The following is a 15,990-nucleotide window of genomic DNA, read 5'->3' as shown; positions in this document are numbered from 1 at the left end:
TCATCCAGCCAAAGCTATGAAAAGCTCTGCTTCTAAAGATCCTTTTTTAATCTCCCCACCATCAGTCTTTAGGGTAACCCCAAGCTGTTGGAAAGTAGGGCAAAGCTCCATTACAGCCATTCCTCCTTTCTGCCCTGCAGTGGAATTGCTCCACAGCAGGTTTCTGATGTCCTGAGGGGACTGGTGTTCCCCTCTCCTGCTGAGCCAGTTTTGTGTGAGCTGTGCTGAAAGCTTGTCGAAGCCTGGTTGTGGTGTGTTGAACAAATTTACTCTGTTCCTTTCTAGCGTGTGCATCTTACGTGCTGGTCTGACTCACTGGTAACATACTCGGGGGGTAAAACAGGTTTTACTCTACCAGTGAAATTTTCTATAACTTAGGGTGAAATTCTGTGCACAGAAATTCAAGTGCTAGACCTAAAAAATAGATGGACATTTGCTACTGCAAATGTCATTGGGTTAATTTTCCTTTTCAGTCAGTAAATGCTGGTCCTCCTTTGCAGCTGACTTGAATAGTTCTCACTGTATTGCTTAGTGAACAAATCCTATAGAACCAGGCTATTCATCACAAGGTCTCTTACTGTTTGGCACACAAACTGGGCAAACAGCAACACTGACCTCATGAAGTGCAGAATCTCAGCTCTTCATTTGTCAAACTGCTCAGCAATGACTTTTAGATGGCATGATTTGTTTCCTTCAGGCTTCTCCAGTTAATTGTTCTATTATTTAAGGAGTGAAAGTAGAGATCTACTGTTGATCCCCTTGGGCACAGAAGGTATAAGTGCCCCGTGCTTGTTTTGTTTCCCTGGAATTACTGGCTTCCCCAGGGGAGGAGCTCTACAACAGCAATCTTGTTAGTCAAGCCTGATTGCTTTATCGAGGGCAAATTACCATGTTCACAGCCCTGCTGCCTTACATTCAAAAAACTCCAAACCCCACCCAGCCAGCACTCAAATACCAGAGAGATACATCATGTGTAGTGAAACACTCTTTATATGCTGATAGTGACATTTCACGTCCAGTAACGTGACTGTTTGATTCCACATACATTCTCCACAAACTTCATGGCTCTTGCATGCCAGGATTCTCACATCCCTTGTCTTAGGGGTGAGAAACTGAAGAATGTGATAATCTGTAGTGTGCAATATACTCAGGCTAAAAGGACGAAACACTTTTTTTTTTTTTTTTTTAGTACATGGTTTATTTTTCTTTCCAAAACCAAGGCTAAATTTGTATGCTCTAGGTACTCAGAACTTTTGTCTCTGGATTGTCTCATAGTAATTCATTCTCTGTGCCTGCCTGGTCTGACTCCATGTGCCGGAATCCTTCTTTTTCTCTGCAGTGGTTTGTCTTTTTTATTCTGAAAGATGATGTGGTAAGGCAGTGCTGCTTCTCTCTGCGGCTTCATAGCCAATTCCTTTAGAGGTGCTGGATGTTACCTCATGAGATTTGCACTCTTCACATCTGGAGTGGATTCAGTACTCCAGTGAAAACGATTCCACTGAGGTGAGTGTAGTTTGGAGCACAGCTGTCTCCTGTAATGTGACCTGAACATTACAATACGTTCCTCTATTCCGTGGCAGAAAAGGAAACATTTCAAATCTATTAAATGTTACACTTTTCCAATATTTCTGCGTTAATTCTCAGCGTGTCAAAGCTGGAAATAAGAAAGAAGGCTCCTAAACTTTGCTTATATGGCTGTTGCTTTATTAACCCTTAAAGATTCATAGATATTCTGTGTACAGTTGTGGTAAATAAGCAGGGGTTGGCTGAAGTCCTTATAATACATGGTTTCTTTAATATCCTAAATGCTTAATACATGGTTTCTTTTCTATCCTGGATATAAACCTAGTAAATACTTAGTACTTAGCTAATTCCTGAACCTAGTGAGTCATCTATCATGGCTGGGCTTCGCAAACTAAGATTTGGGGAGGGCTCTACCCACGTTTGTTACAAACACGCTGGGGGCTGAAAAGGCCAGTAAAAGATAGACATGTCTGGTTGCAAAAGGCACAGCAGAAAGACTCCTTAGGTGGGAAATTCTGCAAGACACGATTCTTTCTGCGCTGTCTTTTCTCCTCCAGGGTGATCCTGCATGTGTTCTCAAAGGAGACAGCAGTGTTATAGATGGTGTGTCTGCAGAGCTCCCGGTTGGAGGCCAGAGTAGACCAGTTATGATGATCAGTATGGCCAAGGCTGAGATGTTGTTTCAGGGAGTCCTTGTATCTCCTCTTTGGGGCTCCTCTCTTGTGGCAGCTGGTGGCAAGTTGCCAAGTTAGGGAGGTGGTAGTCCTTCATCCTGGAGACGTGCCCTGCCCACTGCTTGGCTAATTCCTGAACCTAGTGAGTACTCCAGTGAAAACAGGGCGATTGCACTGAGGTGAGTGTAGTTTGGAGCACAGCTGTCTCCTGTCAGGTGAACATCTTAACTTTGCTAATTCCTGAACTAGTGAGGGGGAAGGTGGAGAAGGCCCCCGCTGAGGCTGCAGGGTCGGAACGCGGGGAGGGCTCGGCCCGGGGCTCACCCTGAGGGTCGGAACGCGGGCAGGGCTCGGCCCGGGGCTCACCCTGAGGGTCGGGCGGGCTCCGCGGCCGCAGCTGTTGCGGGTCTGGGCGGGCAGGGCTCATCCCGGAGGGCTCAGGCCGAGGCTGGGCCGTGCTCCGCGGTCCGGGTGTGTGTCGGGGCGGGGCCGCACCTGACGGCCGCGATGGCCGCGGGCCGGGGCGGTGCCGCGCCGGGGGCACAGTCCAGCGCGGGCGGCAGCGGCCGGAGCGTGGAAGATGCCGCTGGGGCTGCGGAGCAAGAAGAAGGACAAGTCCAAGGAGACCTTCAAGCTGGTGGAGAGCGAGGCCCCGGCTCCGGCCCCGGCCCCGTCCCCCGCGGCAGCGCCGGCCCCGGCCCCGTCGCGGCTGCATTTCCACACGCAGCTGGCGCACGGCAGCCCCACGGGCCGCGTGGAGGGTTTCGGCAGCGCCCGCGAGCTGTACGGCAGGATCGGGCAGGCCTTCGGCATCGACCCCGCGCAGGTACGGCCGCCGCCCGCCGGCACCTTCGGCCGCTTCGCCTTTCCTGCGAGCAAAGGCGTTCCCTTTGCTGCTCCGAGGTACCGCTCGGGAACGGGCACAGGCGGAACCCACAGCGGTCCTACTGACCGAAAGGTCTGCGGTGCCTCGGGTAACCCGTGTGACAGCTCCTGGGCACTGCTGCGCTCTGGGCAAGGGAAGGGGCAGCGGGGCCCTGCGGGTGAATACCCAGAATGGAGGCAAACGGGAGGGGAGGGGGGGGTGCTATAAATGCCCTAAATCTCACTACGCTTTTAAACTTCAGCTGAATGTGACATTTAGAAAGTTTTCTGCTTTATCAAGTAATTATTTTTAACCTCACTGTTCAGGTGAGGTTCACGGAATCATACGATCAGCCAGGCTGGAAAAGACTTCTGAGATCAAGTCCAACCCTTATTTGAGTCTGTAACAAACTCTTTTTTTTTTTTTTTTTACACCTCCCTTTTTTTTTTTTTTTTTTTTTTTTTTTCCTGGACCACGTTTAACGATTCGTTTGAGTTTGTAAATGCATTGTTTTCTCTGAGTTAAAAGGTAGTGGCCCCATCAAGTTCTTCCTACGTGGTTCTGTGAACCTTGACCTCTGAGTGGGAAACTGAAACAAAGTGCTAACATTTCATCATGCCTGCGTGTGGCTGTACAGCTTTACTTGTTCCCTTCTTTGTTACTGACATTTTTAAAAGTTGTAAGGTTCTGAGAGTTTGCTGAGGCCTGAGGTAGCAGCATTTCAAGCAGTACATTGTAAAGGAAAAGTGGCAGTAGCAGTGGGTACAGTTTAACCAGTCGCTGTTGCATTAAGTAATTAAGAGGTACCAGTGCCATTGCCAGGCAATGCACCTATTTTCCAGATCCTCCCAGCTGCTTTCTGACCTTCTGCTGCTTTGTTTTCTTTCCATACTGAGCTGCTGTTCCCCTTTTGTTCTGTTCCATCTCAGACCTTTTACTCTCCAGTTCTCATAATTGCCAGATTGTCTTCTATTTTAGTTTTCTTCCTTTAACTGTTGAAATTTTGGCTCCACTGACTGGAGAAAGAACAGTGTTCATTCACAAGGAAACTTAATTTTGTATGAATGGTGCTCTCCTGTTTCTCCTGCTAAATGTATAATCTGACACCCTCAAAGGTTTTAGAGGAAGCACCACATGTTTCATGGGCATGTATTGCCAGCCTCGTGCCAAAATAGAGAAGTTTCTTATTTCTTTTTCCTCTCCCCTGTTCCATTGCTATGTGTGGCTTTTTGGGTCTTTTTGTTGTGGTTTGTTTGTTTGTTTTGTTTTAATGCGGTTTCTGGTAGAAATTGATGGAGAGTTATTTCTGGAGGCACTGAACTTTAAATCTTTCATTCTATAAATTCAATTGGCTTTAAGAAACTAAGTTGTACGAAGTGCAAATCATGATCAAAAATATTTCCTGTTGTGAAGGTGGCACAGCAGAGTGAAGAACCTAGGCCAGAGGGTCTTGCAACAGAAGTTTGGATGGACAAGATAAAATAGAATAGATCAGTGAACAGCAAGAACTGCCATGGAATGTGAATTTATTAGAATTTATTTTAAATGGTATTTTCTGTTAGGTAAAGCTGCTTTTGGACAGATAGTCTGGTGTAAAGAATAGTACCAGAAGCTACATCTCATCAAGCTGACGGACACTGAGGTGCTCAGATGCCGTTTGTAAGTGTTCCCTGTGCAGGGCAGGTTCTGTGACCTGACTGTGCTGGAGCCTGTGGGCAGTGGGATATCCCACTGCCTTTGGAAACAGGCACTATCACAGGGATCTCTGCCTGGGAGTGCCTTTGGAAACAGGCACTATCACAGGGATCTCTGCCTGGGAGTGCCTTTGGAAACAGGCACTATCACAGGGATCTCTGCCTGGGAGTGACTGAGGAGGAAAATAGTGGGGGGAAAGGGAGGGGCAGAGCTCCGTGTGGAGAGCATTCAGAGAACTTTTGCAGAAGTGAATACATTTAATATCTGTGAGTTCAGTGGAGCGTAGGCAAGGGTGTGCATTCTTGGATAAATTCCTGCCTGAGTGTTTTAGTAAGATTGAGAATGAGCTACACTTGTAATCTGTCGCTTCTCCCTTTGACTTCCCGTGGTTACAGCACCTCGTTCCCTCTTTGGATCACATCTCACAGGACCAGCTGAGTTCAGCTTCTGCTGGAGAATCCTTTCCAGGTTCTGTGATTGACTGCCAACAGTGACAGAGAGAAGTTTATATAAAACACGGGTTTTGTTGCACAGACACTGACAGAAACTTCTGTGCAGACCTGGGTCATGAGCAGGGTCAGATGGGGACAGGACAAGACAGGGGATGCTTCAAAGGGGTTGCTCCTTCACTCCTGTGATGTTTGCTGGGTGTCTATGGAGGAGTGAGACATAACAGCAGCTTTCTGAGGCTTTTCCTCTATTCATCCTTTCTTGTCTAGGTATTTTATTCTACATCCACCTTCCTAGGTGAATATATCTCAGTTACCCCTCTTGAATCTGATATTTAGCCTACCTTTCTGCCTGCCTCTGACTTTTACTGTGACCAGCATTTTATCTTTTCCTGGTGCAGTGTTAATGTTCTTTCCACAGGGAGGAGGAGGAGTGGATGTGGTTTCTAGCAATGGATTACCTGTATCATTAGTATGAGTGCTGTCTGAGGTAGATCACGTTGTTCCTGTCTTTTAACTTAATTGCTTCAACAGGCTTTCAACAAGCAAGCACAGATCTAAAAAAATATATGGACAGATGCAATTCTTAACTAACTACACATGTGTGTTTCTGTTTGCATGAGTAATAAAAGTATCTCCCTCTATTTTTTCTATGGAGGATGAAGTAGGAAAAGTAGTTGGAAAGAGTATTTATCTGTAATCTTGGCCATTTAGGATTACCACTCCACTGTGATTATTGGGAAATGTAACATGGAATGTTCCCTGTAAGGGTAAAAGTGCTAAAGTACAGCCTGTATGATAAATAATCAGCACTGACTGAAGGACAAGGTGGGTCTGTTAAGGCATTTGGTGGTGGTGTGCTCCTGTGAGAGCACATGGTAGGGCTTTAAAGCATTCAGAGTAGCTAATCAGGTGCTGAGAACGTGGATATTTAAGTCCAGCTGTAGCAAGGCTGTTTCTTGATCAGATGAGGAGGGAATGGTAAACCACAGGAGCTATATGGATTTTTGGGTTGTGTACTCCTGATTAGTGCTTCTGATGATTTTGTGTGCTTGGAAAGGTGAAGCGTGGTGGGGCTGCTGAGCTGAGCTGAATGCTCAGTGGGTGTGTCTCTCAAGAGCCCGTGGAGGTTGGGGTTTCTTTCACAGTGGCAGGAATTTTGCTTCACAAGGGGAATACAGGAAAAGAGAGCCCTTTCTGGCAGCTGTAAGGGCAGAAATGCAGCTCCCTCTGTCTCTCCCAATAATAAGAGTCAGCTCCTGCTGTTCCACAGGCCTTGCCTCCTCATGCTAAACAGTCAAGTACACTGTGAGACTGTGCCACATTCAACTTTCTTAGAAATGTTTGATTTAAACCTGTTCAATTTAAACTTTTATGGAAGACTGCTGACCAACCAACAAGCCACTGCTGAAACTTAGGTTTCTGAACAAAACTGCCCTTTTAACAAGAAAGAAATCTAAAATGTGTTTTTAAAAAAATGGTCAGCTTGTGAAATCTTCCTTCTCATCACCACGGTGTTGGAAGTTTTATTGTATCTGCTTATCCGTTGAAACAAATTGTGCTCACAATCTCACCTACAGCTTGAATGCTTTTGTGAGCAAACAACACTCCCTACAAACCACCTCCTCTCAGCCCTATGGCAGCAGTTGTTTGCTTGCTGTTTCCCTAAGCAGTGCTTAAATGTCACATCCATATTAGGTGTGATGTTTGCTGTGTTAATGGTGTCTTTTTCAAATAGTTAATTGAAAGTATTTGAAATACCAGTATGGAAATAATGGTATAGAAGAACTCAAATATGTGTGCTCTGGGTTTAAAAAAACCCCAAACTGAATGGTTATTTTATAAAACTTTTGAATTTATTTGGGGAGGCAAAGTTGCAGACCTGATGCAGTACCAAAAGCACAGTAGAACTTGGAGGAGTTGGTGTCAGTGGGTGTCACATCTTACTCAGAATTAGATTTTCCATTTCCCTACCTCTTAAACAGAGAAGGAGATTATGATCTCCTCTGTAAAGCTATCTGAGATCTCTAGGTGTAGGCTTAATAGGGAAGATGAGAACATAATAAATATATAGGATATGCAGTATGGTGCTGCATATATAGTTTATATAACCCATCATGTAACCCTCTCTTTCTGAGCTAATACAGTTTCTTTAGATAACACACAGTGTAACCCTGTTTTTTACTGGCTAATGTGGTCTCTTCCAATTGAAAATACTGATGCAGGAAATAATCCATTTTATAATCTGTTTTATAAGGTTGTGCATAAACCCCCAGATCCTGTCACTGAATGGAATTTCCTTGTTCTGTGTACTGCACAAGATAACTCTGGGTGAAGGAGGTATCCTAGATACTTTGGGACTGATGTAACAGTTCTGATTTATAATATCTTGCTAAAGTTGGCATGAAATATCACAGCACTGGTATGCTGAGTTAAAGATCAAATGCATATGAAGGTTTAGGGTAAGGAGAAGAAAGACTTAACAATGAAAATTGCACATTGAATTTTTTCTTGCATCATTTTTGGATGAGAAAATTACTATTAAAATGTGCCAAAATTGGAGTGAATGGAAGCTGTTGTTTAAGTATTTAAGCATATAATCTGTTATTAGGTACCAGTATTAAATTTATGTAAAATCCACCAAAAACATAATTTTTGAATTCGCAGGTCTCAGTTATGTACAAATAAAGCTGTGCTGTAACTGGTAGATGGTGTAATGGTGTATTATCCTGGGTAGATACATCTTTAGTACGTTACTCTTTGCATGTATTTGTTCTAAGAAAAAGCAGTTGTTCACTAAAGAGGATGAAGAATGATTTAAGTTTTATTTTTGACCGGCTGATGCTCTCTCAGCCTTTTGGTTAGCACAGAACTGACTCACAAAAAATGCTGCAGACTTATAGGCTGTAGTAGGAATGCCATCCAGATGAAAGTCTAAAAAGGGAAGCTCTGGATCGAGTTTCTAAATATCACATTTCCGCTCTGTTGCCAATTTTATCTATTCAAAGGTGTGACAGTATTTACTAGATGATTGTCTGTTTGACAAGGTCAGATGAAGGATGCTGATGTCTGAAATGTAAAGACAGTGCTTGTTGTTCGTTGTGAGAACAATGAACAAAGGACTGAGTTGCCGTTTTAAACTGGCAAAGTTATGTAGCTTGAGAGAGAAGATGTGTGTGTGAACTTGATATTGTCTGTTTGAATTGAATTATTTTTTAAAAAAAGCTTATACCTAGAGATTATTCTTATTTACAAAATAGAATGCAGCTTCCTACTTAAACCTAGGTTAAGTTCTCTAGGTGTTATTACTGCTTCACTATTGTTTGACTGAAAAACATTGCATTACCTAAGCAAATAAAACTAATGTGTGTAAGGGGTGTGCTGTTACGACTTTCATTGTTAAATAAGGTGTTAGATTGCAGTGGATGGATTAGATGAGATAAGCAAGTAGCCTTTGAAACCAGGCTGTTTGGTGGGGGTTTTTTTGTTTGTTTTGCTTTTAAAAACGACTAAGCAAGACCTCCCTCCAGAAACACCATCTCTCTACTAAACTTTCAGTTTTTAAAACCAAATTCCCCATATTGTAGAATCTTAATTTCTAGAAAGCTCCGGAAACTTAAATGCTCTCAGTGAAATACATTAGTAAAAAGTATCCACCCCTCATCTGACCTGGAATCAATTTAAACAGGTTGGTGACTTTCATTTCGATTTTTCTGCTGTCATCCAGGGGATGCCAGAAGGAAAGAAAAGGCATTTGAAGTGTTCTGAAGTGTGGAAAAACCTGTATCTTTTACGAGGATAGTGAGGGAAGGTGGGAAGGCAAGAGACCCTCCCTCTCCAGCAAAGCCCGGCAGGGTTCAGCAGGACACGGGCCCAGGTCTGTGCCAGGGTTTTTGGGCAGCTGGCTGCTCCCCAGGGCCTGCCACCTGAGTGGTGGCACAGATGAAGGACACAGGGTGACATCCTGCTGCTGTTTTTCTTGAATGCTAGGCTGGCTTCCCACTGTGTACTCCTTTTAATGTGCTGGCACTGCTTTTTGCACTTCCTAATTTGGGGCTGGAGCGGACGCTGGAGCACGAGGGAGGTCCAAGGTGCACTCTGAAGGAGAATAACATCCAGCAGATATAGGCAGGGAGTGGAAAAGTATCTGCCCTTATCTGTTGTCCTGTCAGATCCGTGTGCACGTTGCTGGCAGCAGAGCCTTTGTGGGATGGTTTGCTGCTGTGGCTTTGCCACCTGTGCTGGAGGGACAAATGGAGTGGCAAGTCTCCTCCTCTTCCTCTGCTTCCAGTTGCATGTAAAAGATGATCTTTGGGGGTACTCTTTGCCTTGGTCAAGTAGGTTTTAGGGATTCTCCAGGTTTCTCTTGGAGCACAGAGTTTCTCTGTTTTGGCTGCTGTGCAGGAGGAGCTGTGGAATCCCTTGGCCCTCACTCCTCCCACTCCAGCTTGGAAAGGCATTGGGCTGGTGTAGTTACTAGAGCTGTGAGGGGGATGCTGGGTTTGGGTTTTTCTGTTTTGGCTGGGTTGTTCAGGACAGCCTATAAGAGTAGAAAGCCCAAAGCCTGCCGGGAATGGCCAAATTCCTTCGTGCAGCACCTGGGTGGACAAAAGCATCACCTCTGTCCTCGAGCAGTACACCTGGATTGCTCTCATCCTGCCCATGCCCAGGACAATCAGCCTCCCTGCTGAAGAACTATCATAAATATAGGGAGAAAAAGAAGTGCCTGGTACCCAGTGCTGAAGGGAAATCCCTCAGAGAAGCTGATTTATAAAGAAGAAATTTGCCCCTTTTATTAAACCTTGCTTTTACTAAGCTGGGACAGGGATGACCCCAAGTCATGCTAGAGGGAGGGTAAACCCATTGAGACAACATGCTCTGAGCTCATGGGGGAACACACAGAGCAATACAAAACATTTCATGCTCTCTCAAAACCGTTTGGTTTTGATAAGCTCTTTTTTTTTCACCATTAAACTGCTTTTAAGCAATCATGTTTTAAGTAGTCCCTAGTGATCTTTGAATCCTGTGGATTCTGTCATGTCATGTGTGGAGCCTGTCACCTCTCCTGGGACAACTGGAGAAGGAGAGGTATCCTCCTTTCACCTGTGGACCTGTCAGAGGCCAGCACCATGCTCTCATTTTATCTTCCTATCAAGCTCATCAAACCTAATATACTGTTAATGTGTTTGCTTTCCTCCTGCACAGATCATGTTTTGCACTTTGAACACTTATAAAGTTGACATGGACAAGCTCTTAGGTGCACAAATCGGCCTTGAAGATTTCATATTTGCCCACGTGAAGGGACAACGAAAAGAAGTGGAAATTCTTAAAACTGAGGATTTGCTGGGACTTACTATTACAGACAACGGGACTGGCTGTGCATTTATAAAGGTAAGCTGAATTACCAGAGAAATACTTTGTTCTGTAGAAGCTTCTGTTACTATAAAAGGGTGATTATTGGTTTAATGATCCTCCAGAACTATAAAATCTTTTATTATCATAAATATGGTAAGTAAAGGATAAAGTTGCTTTTCTTTAGGTACATCATTCAAGATTAGTTCAGCTATTTCTGTGCAGCATATCATTCAAAATTTGTTCACTTGTTCATTGCTTCTGTAATGTGTATCAGCTTTACAATGTGACCATTGTGTGTACCAACCTACCCTGAGGTGGTGGGTGTTAGATCCTGCTTGCATCTGCCCCCTCCTATTTTAAAATGATTTCCTGATGTCATTGATTAGGTGCTTATAGAACTTCTGTCGCTCATGTGATAATGAGATCATGTTCTTTCAGCCTTTGCCTGTTCACAGGGCAGAAGCCTTTGTGCTGTACTAGAATAGGGGCAAGTATAGTGCTTTTTCAGCTTTCCAGTATTGTTGCCTTAGGTAGTGTGAATTAAAAGGATATGAATTAACACAATTTACCTCAATTAACTTGAGTAGCAACTATGGGCAGTAACATGCACAATATATTAATCATAATTGCTTCCCTTCTCCTCTTCTGGAGGACCTACAGATAGTGTGTTTTGAGGCAAGTAGAGACTGAGGAAATGATGCTACCCTCCTTCCTAGACTAGGTATTAGGAACCTTAATCACATTTTCTGCCTTTTTTAGATTCTTTGCTCTAATCTGTTCCAATTATCCACTATTAGCGAGGCATTGGCAATTATCTTCAGTCACTGCTGTCCCAATTGCTGTTCTCATTGCTGCTGTAAACAGAGCTTCTTGTAAGGAGAGCTTGTATTTTCTGTTCATTCCTTCGCTGCCATGGATATAAAACAAGACATGATTTAGAAATCGCTTCGCTCGTCGTCATGGTGGAAAAATTTGATCATGTTTGAGAAAGTCAAGATACAGTGGAGGTTTCAGTGAGCATTTTGGCAAAACCACAGCCTCGTTTTTTATGTTTAAAAACACAGAAGTGTGAATTTCTAGTGATGGCATCCACACAGCCCATACCATTCAGTCGTGCTGCTGCTTATGTAGCATTTTAAAAGGAGGCATTGACAGCAGTGCTTCGGTGCTCAGCATTCACGTGAGCAACACTGTGCCACTAGTGAAACCCTCTCTGTGCTTGTTGGTAACACAGGGAGAGAGCAGCCAGTACACAGAATACTGCATAATTGGAGCAGACTGGAAAACCCTCACCACATTAGCAAGGCAAGCTGTAATTTCCTCAAGGGTGATCCTGTGTGTGTTCTCAAAGGCATCAGCAGCGTTATAGATGGTGTGTCTGCAGAGCTCCCAACTGGAGGCCAGAGTAGATCAGTTATGGTGATCAATATGGCCAAGGCTGAGATGTTGTTTCAGGGAGTCCTTGTATCTCCTCTTTGGGGCTCCTCTCTTGTGGCAGCCGGTGGCAAGTTCCCCATAGAGCAAGATCTTAGGGAGGCAGTGGTCCTTCATCCTTGAGACGTGCCCTGCCCAGCACAGCTGTGTTCTCAGCAACATGACCTCAATACCTGTGACTGCTGCCTGTTCTAGAACAGATGGATTGGTCCCATAATCTGCCCACTGGATGTTTAGGATTGCACGGAGACAGCGTCGATGGAAGCGTTCAAGGAGTCGCAGGTGGTTTACAGCGCACAAGTTTGGTTTTTATTTAGATTAAAGAAAAAAGTGCTGGAAAGAGTTAAACTCATCCTGAAGCTTCAAACTGTGGCAGTGTATGATAGCAGTGCTCTCACACTTCCCACTGCCTCTCAGATGGAGACATGTGTGGGCTCACACACGCGCACACGGAGCGGGAGCAGCTTTGGGGATGGTTGTGCAGCTGGGCCGGGTGTCACTGCAGTAGGTGGCAATATGTTTGTGTGCTTTGTCTCCCTGTTACCTCACTCAAACTCAGCCTGAACAACGTCAGGCTTTGTTGAAAAGATTGTTCTTCAGGAACACATTCAAATGAAATTCGTATCTCTGCTAAATATAAGATATTTTACTGTGTCATAGCTTTTCTGTTACATAGCCAAAGAATAACAGCTTATGTGATGTCTGCACATGAGGAACAAATACATAACAAGTACGTAACAACAGTAAACAATCACTGACATTTTAAGTGTGATAAATTATTTTAAAGATATTTTTCCCCCTCACTTTTTACACTCCACTTCACAAAACCTAGAAATGCTGACTTCTGTTATGACCTTTAGACCGTGTGTGTTTTCCATGAGGTGGCATTTAGAAGATTTTCTTAGTCTTTATTGTTTCAGAGGAAATCCTTTGATATACAGCTGTATAGCTTGATGAGGAAAATGGTAGTTTTATCACTAGAGGTGGATCTTATTGAGATTGACCCTTTATAGTATGTAATTTTTACTATATAGCACACCTATTTCTTGTCTCTGGACCATACTTAATAAGAGAGAAATTGTGTTCCTATGCTTGTCAAGCTGTTAAATCAAAATAAAACAAACAAAAAAAATGATTAAACATTCACATTAGTGACATGTCTTGGATTCAGTTTTAAAGCACAAAAAATATTAGCTTATTCAGAACCCTTAATTTCTAAAGAATAGTTGCGTTCTTTTTTTTTCCTGCTGATTTTTTTTTTTATTCAGTGCTTATTAAAATACTTTGTTTGAAAAGTAATGCTTTTCAAAATATGTTTTATGAAAATCTTACAGACCAAACACACTGCTGGAATACCAAGCTCAGTGCTACTGATGTTGTTCACTGAGATTCTTGAAACTCTGTGGTGTCACCTCTGAAAAGGTGTCACCTTTTAAAGGAATGTTCCTAATTCTGTTTTGTTATTCTTTTTAAATCCTAGAAAATCAGAGAAGGCAGCCTTATGGACCAAACCAAAACTGTCTGCGTGGGTGACCACATAGAGACTATAAATGGAAAAAACGTGTCGGATTGTCGGCATTATGAAGTCGCCAAAATGCTGAAAGATCTGGAGAAAGGTCAGATGTTCAAGCTGGAGTTGATAGAGCCTTTGAAAGCATTTGGTGAGTGCCCTTGTTCACTGGATGGCACAATCCCACATTGCACTGCATTGTAAGTTTGTTTTCAGAATGTGCCCCTAAGGTACTGCAGCTGCCACGTTATTTTTTTAGCTGTGCATCATTTTTTTTTTCTTTAAAGTGGAAAATTTAGGAACGGATCTTCTTCTGCCTTGCTTTCTCCAGCAGTCGTCCTCGTGAGGGTTTAGTCTCAGTCTCTTTTGCCACTATGTGATGTTGCAAAATAAGTGCAGGAATTGTGTCCCAGATAAGTTTTTAAAGTGTTGATCACTTCACTAATGTGCTGACCCTCAAGACTCCTCTTTTCCTCTGTTGATACATATTCCCTGTTGATCTGTGTGTCAGACTTTTCCAGGCTGCAGGAAACACTGGGGTTCCCCAGAGCACCTCCTTTGCTGCCTCTCTGCCTGTCTGCTCTCCCTCTCCCCAGCTGTTTTGTGGATCTCTAATCATACAGCAGGAATACTCAGAAGGAAGCAACATGGCAAAGCTCTGTCTCTACTTGCCACTTGCATGTTATACTTAAATATAGGAGGAATGCATATCTACTGTGAATTCTTATGTATATTAATTCTATCAGTTCTTATGTATATTAATTCTATGAATGTGGTAAATAAGCAAACAAAAACCCCCCAGTATATTTAACTCGGAGAATCAAAACAGAGATCGAGTTATCATTTTTATCATCTCAGGTTTTTTATATCCCCTGAAATTTTGTAGCGTTTTCCTGTAATAAGAACTTCAAAATAGTGCTAAATCATAAGTTTGTATGAGGCCTTTTGCACAGCTGCAATAATGGGAAATTCAAAATCACCATCTTCCCTACAGTAGCCAAAGTTTTAAATGTTTATTTTTCAAATCTTCTTTTATGTGTTAGTATTTTACAGCTAATGTCATACACCAGTCTTGACACTTGGTGTCAGAATAGCAGCAGAAATTGAAAATGTGAGAAATGCAATGATTTCTTTCTGCTTCTGGTGCTTCTGGGAAGAATGAGGGTTCTGAGTTTATCTCTAATGCGTTTGGATATCAGCTGATACTCCTGTATCAACTTTAAATGTGTATGTTATACATTATGCTAAAGTAGTATTACATATGTATTCTATTGCAATTAATAACACAGCAATACCCTTTTTTAATATGAGCCTGTAATTTGTATTCAATGCTGAAAGTGTTCCACAGTCTGTTTGTAAAGGCCAGGGTAAATCAGCATTTGATTGATGACTTCAGCCATTATTTAATAGTTATTTATTTCAGTCAGGTGATTCAGATACCTTTTAGTCTGCTGTAATGTAAAGAAGGAGACCTGCTAATTTCATGTCAATACCTTTGATCTGACATTGAATTAAGAGGCAATCAGAGCTTTGTGGGCAGATTTTTGGAAGGTGCATGTCACTTTTTTACCCTACAGAAATGAATTTGCACGTTGCAGTAGGTTAGAACATCCTGCCTCCAGCCTGGGGTGCAGTTGGGCTTTAGGCACAAATTTATTTGAGATAGTGTTTAAGCTGCAGCTGCTGAGAATAGCCCCAGAGGAGATGAGGAACAAGATCCAGATCCTGAATTCAGCAGGTGCTGAATTCCTGTTGGTTTCTCCTGTGTGACTGCTGGGAATCAAATTGTTAGCTCAGCTCAGCGTGGCTCATCATGGCCTGCCTTGTGGGGGTGTTTGCACCACTGCAGCACTGAAAGATGGGAATGTTGCAATGCTAAACCTGCCATGTAAAGATCAGAATAAATCAGTAGCTGGCTGGTGACTTGCAGCTGTTTTCTAATATTAAGGAATAAACACACTTTTAAATAAAATTATACAAGGTGCATGTATTGAAGTGCATGCCATAGGCCTGCTTAGATACATTGGTCAGTGGAAGTCCTGGCTTCAGTGAGGTTGAGCAGATATTGGAGTTTGAAGACTAGAAACTGTCAGCAAAGCAATACTTAGAATATAGTTAATTTATAATTTTTACATACTTCTAGATCTCGATTAGAATAAGCAGTGAAGATAATGTAATAACCAAAGCAAATACATCATATTCTGATGTACCATATGCTTAGTTTGGCTTGGTGTTGTTTTATTTTTGTTGTTTGTTTTTGCCTTTAGAAAAGCTGGAACCGAGGTCCAAAGGTGGAGCTTTGACAGAGGCTAAAATCTCCAAAGGGAGAGAAACACTTCGCCTGAGAACCAAAGGCTCTGCTACTGTGGAGGAGATGGTATGGTTACCTTGGGGGCCCTCAGGGATTCAGTTATCTGGCACCTGATTTATTCTTCCCCAAGGTAGGAAGGAAAAATCTGGGTGTCACAAGGTAGGAAGGAAAAA

General features: G+C 43.1%; 1 protein-coding gene across 1 annotated transcript in view; it reads left to right on the top strand.

Moving 5' to 3' along the window:
- Positions 1-2,749: 2,749 nt before the first annotated feature.
- GIPC2 (GIPC PDZ domain containing family member 2) overlaps positions 2,750-15,990 on the top strand; it is a 22,425-nt gene continuing 9,184 nt past the window's right edge. Inside the window, exons 1-4 of the mRNA XM_027649235.1 lie at positions 2,750-3,024; positions 10,413-10,598; positions 13,477-13,657; positions 15,774-15,883. Coding sequence (XP_027505036.1) covers positions 2,779-3,024; positions 10,413-10,598; positions 13,477-13,657; positions 15,774-15,883 — 723 coding nt within the window. The 5' untranslated portion in view covers positions 2,750-2,778. The remainder of the gene's footprint in view (positions 3,025-10,412; positions 10,599-13,476; positions 13,658-15,773; positions 15,884-15,990) is intronic.

The sequence above is a fragment of the Corapipo altera genome, unplaced genomic scaffold (genome assembly GCF_003945725.1).
Source record: "Corapipo altera isolate COAL_440 unplaced genomic scaffold, ASM394572v1 112, whole genome shotgun sequence".
Taxonomy (NCBI): domain Eukaryota; kingdom Metazoa; phylum Chordata; class Aves; order Passeriformes; family Pipridae; genus Corapipo; species Corapipo altera.
This window is presented reverse-complemented; position numbering and strand designations above follow the sequence as displayed.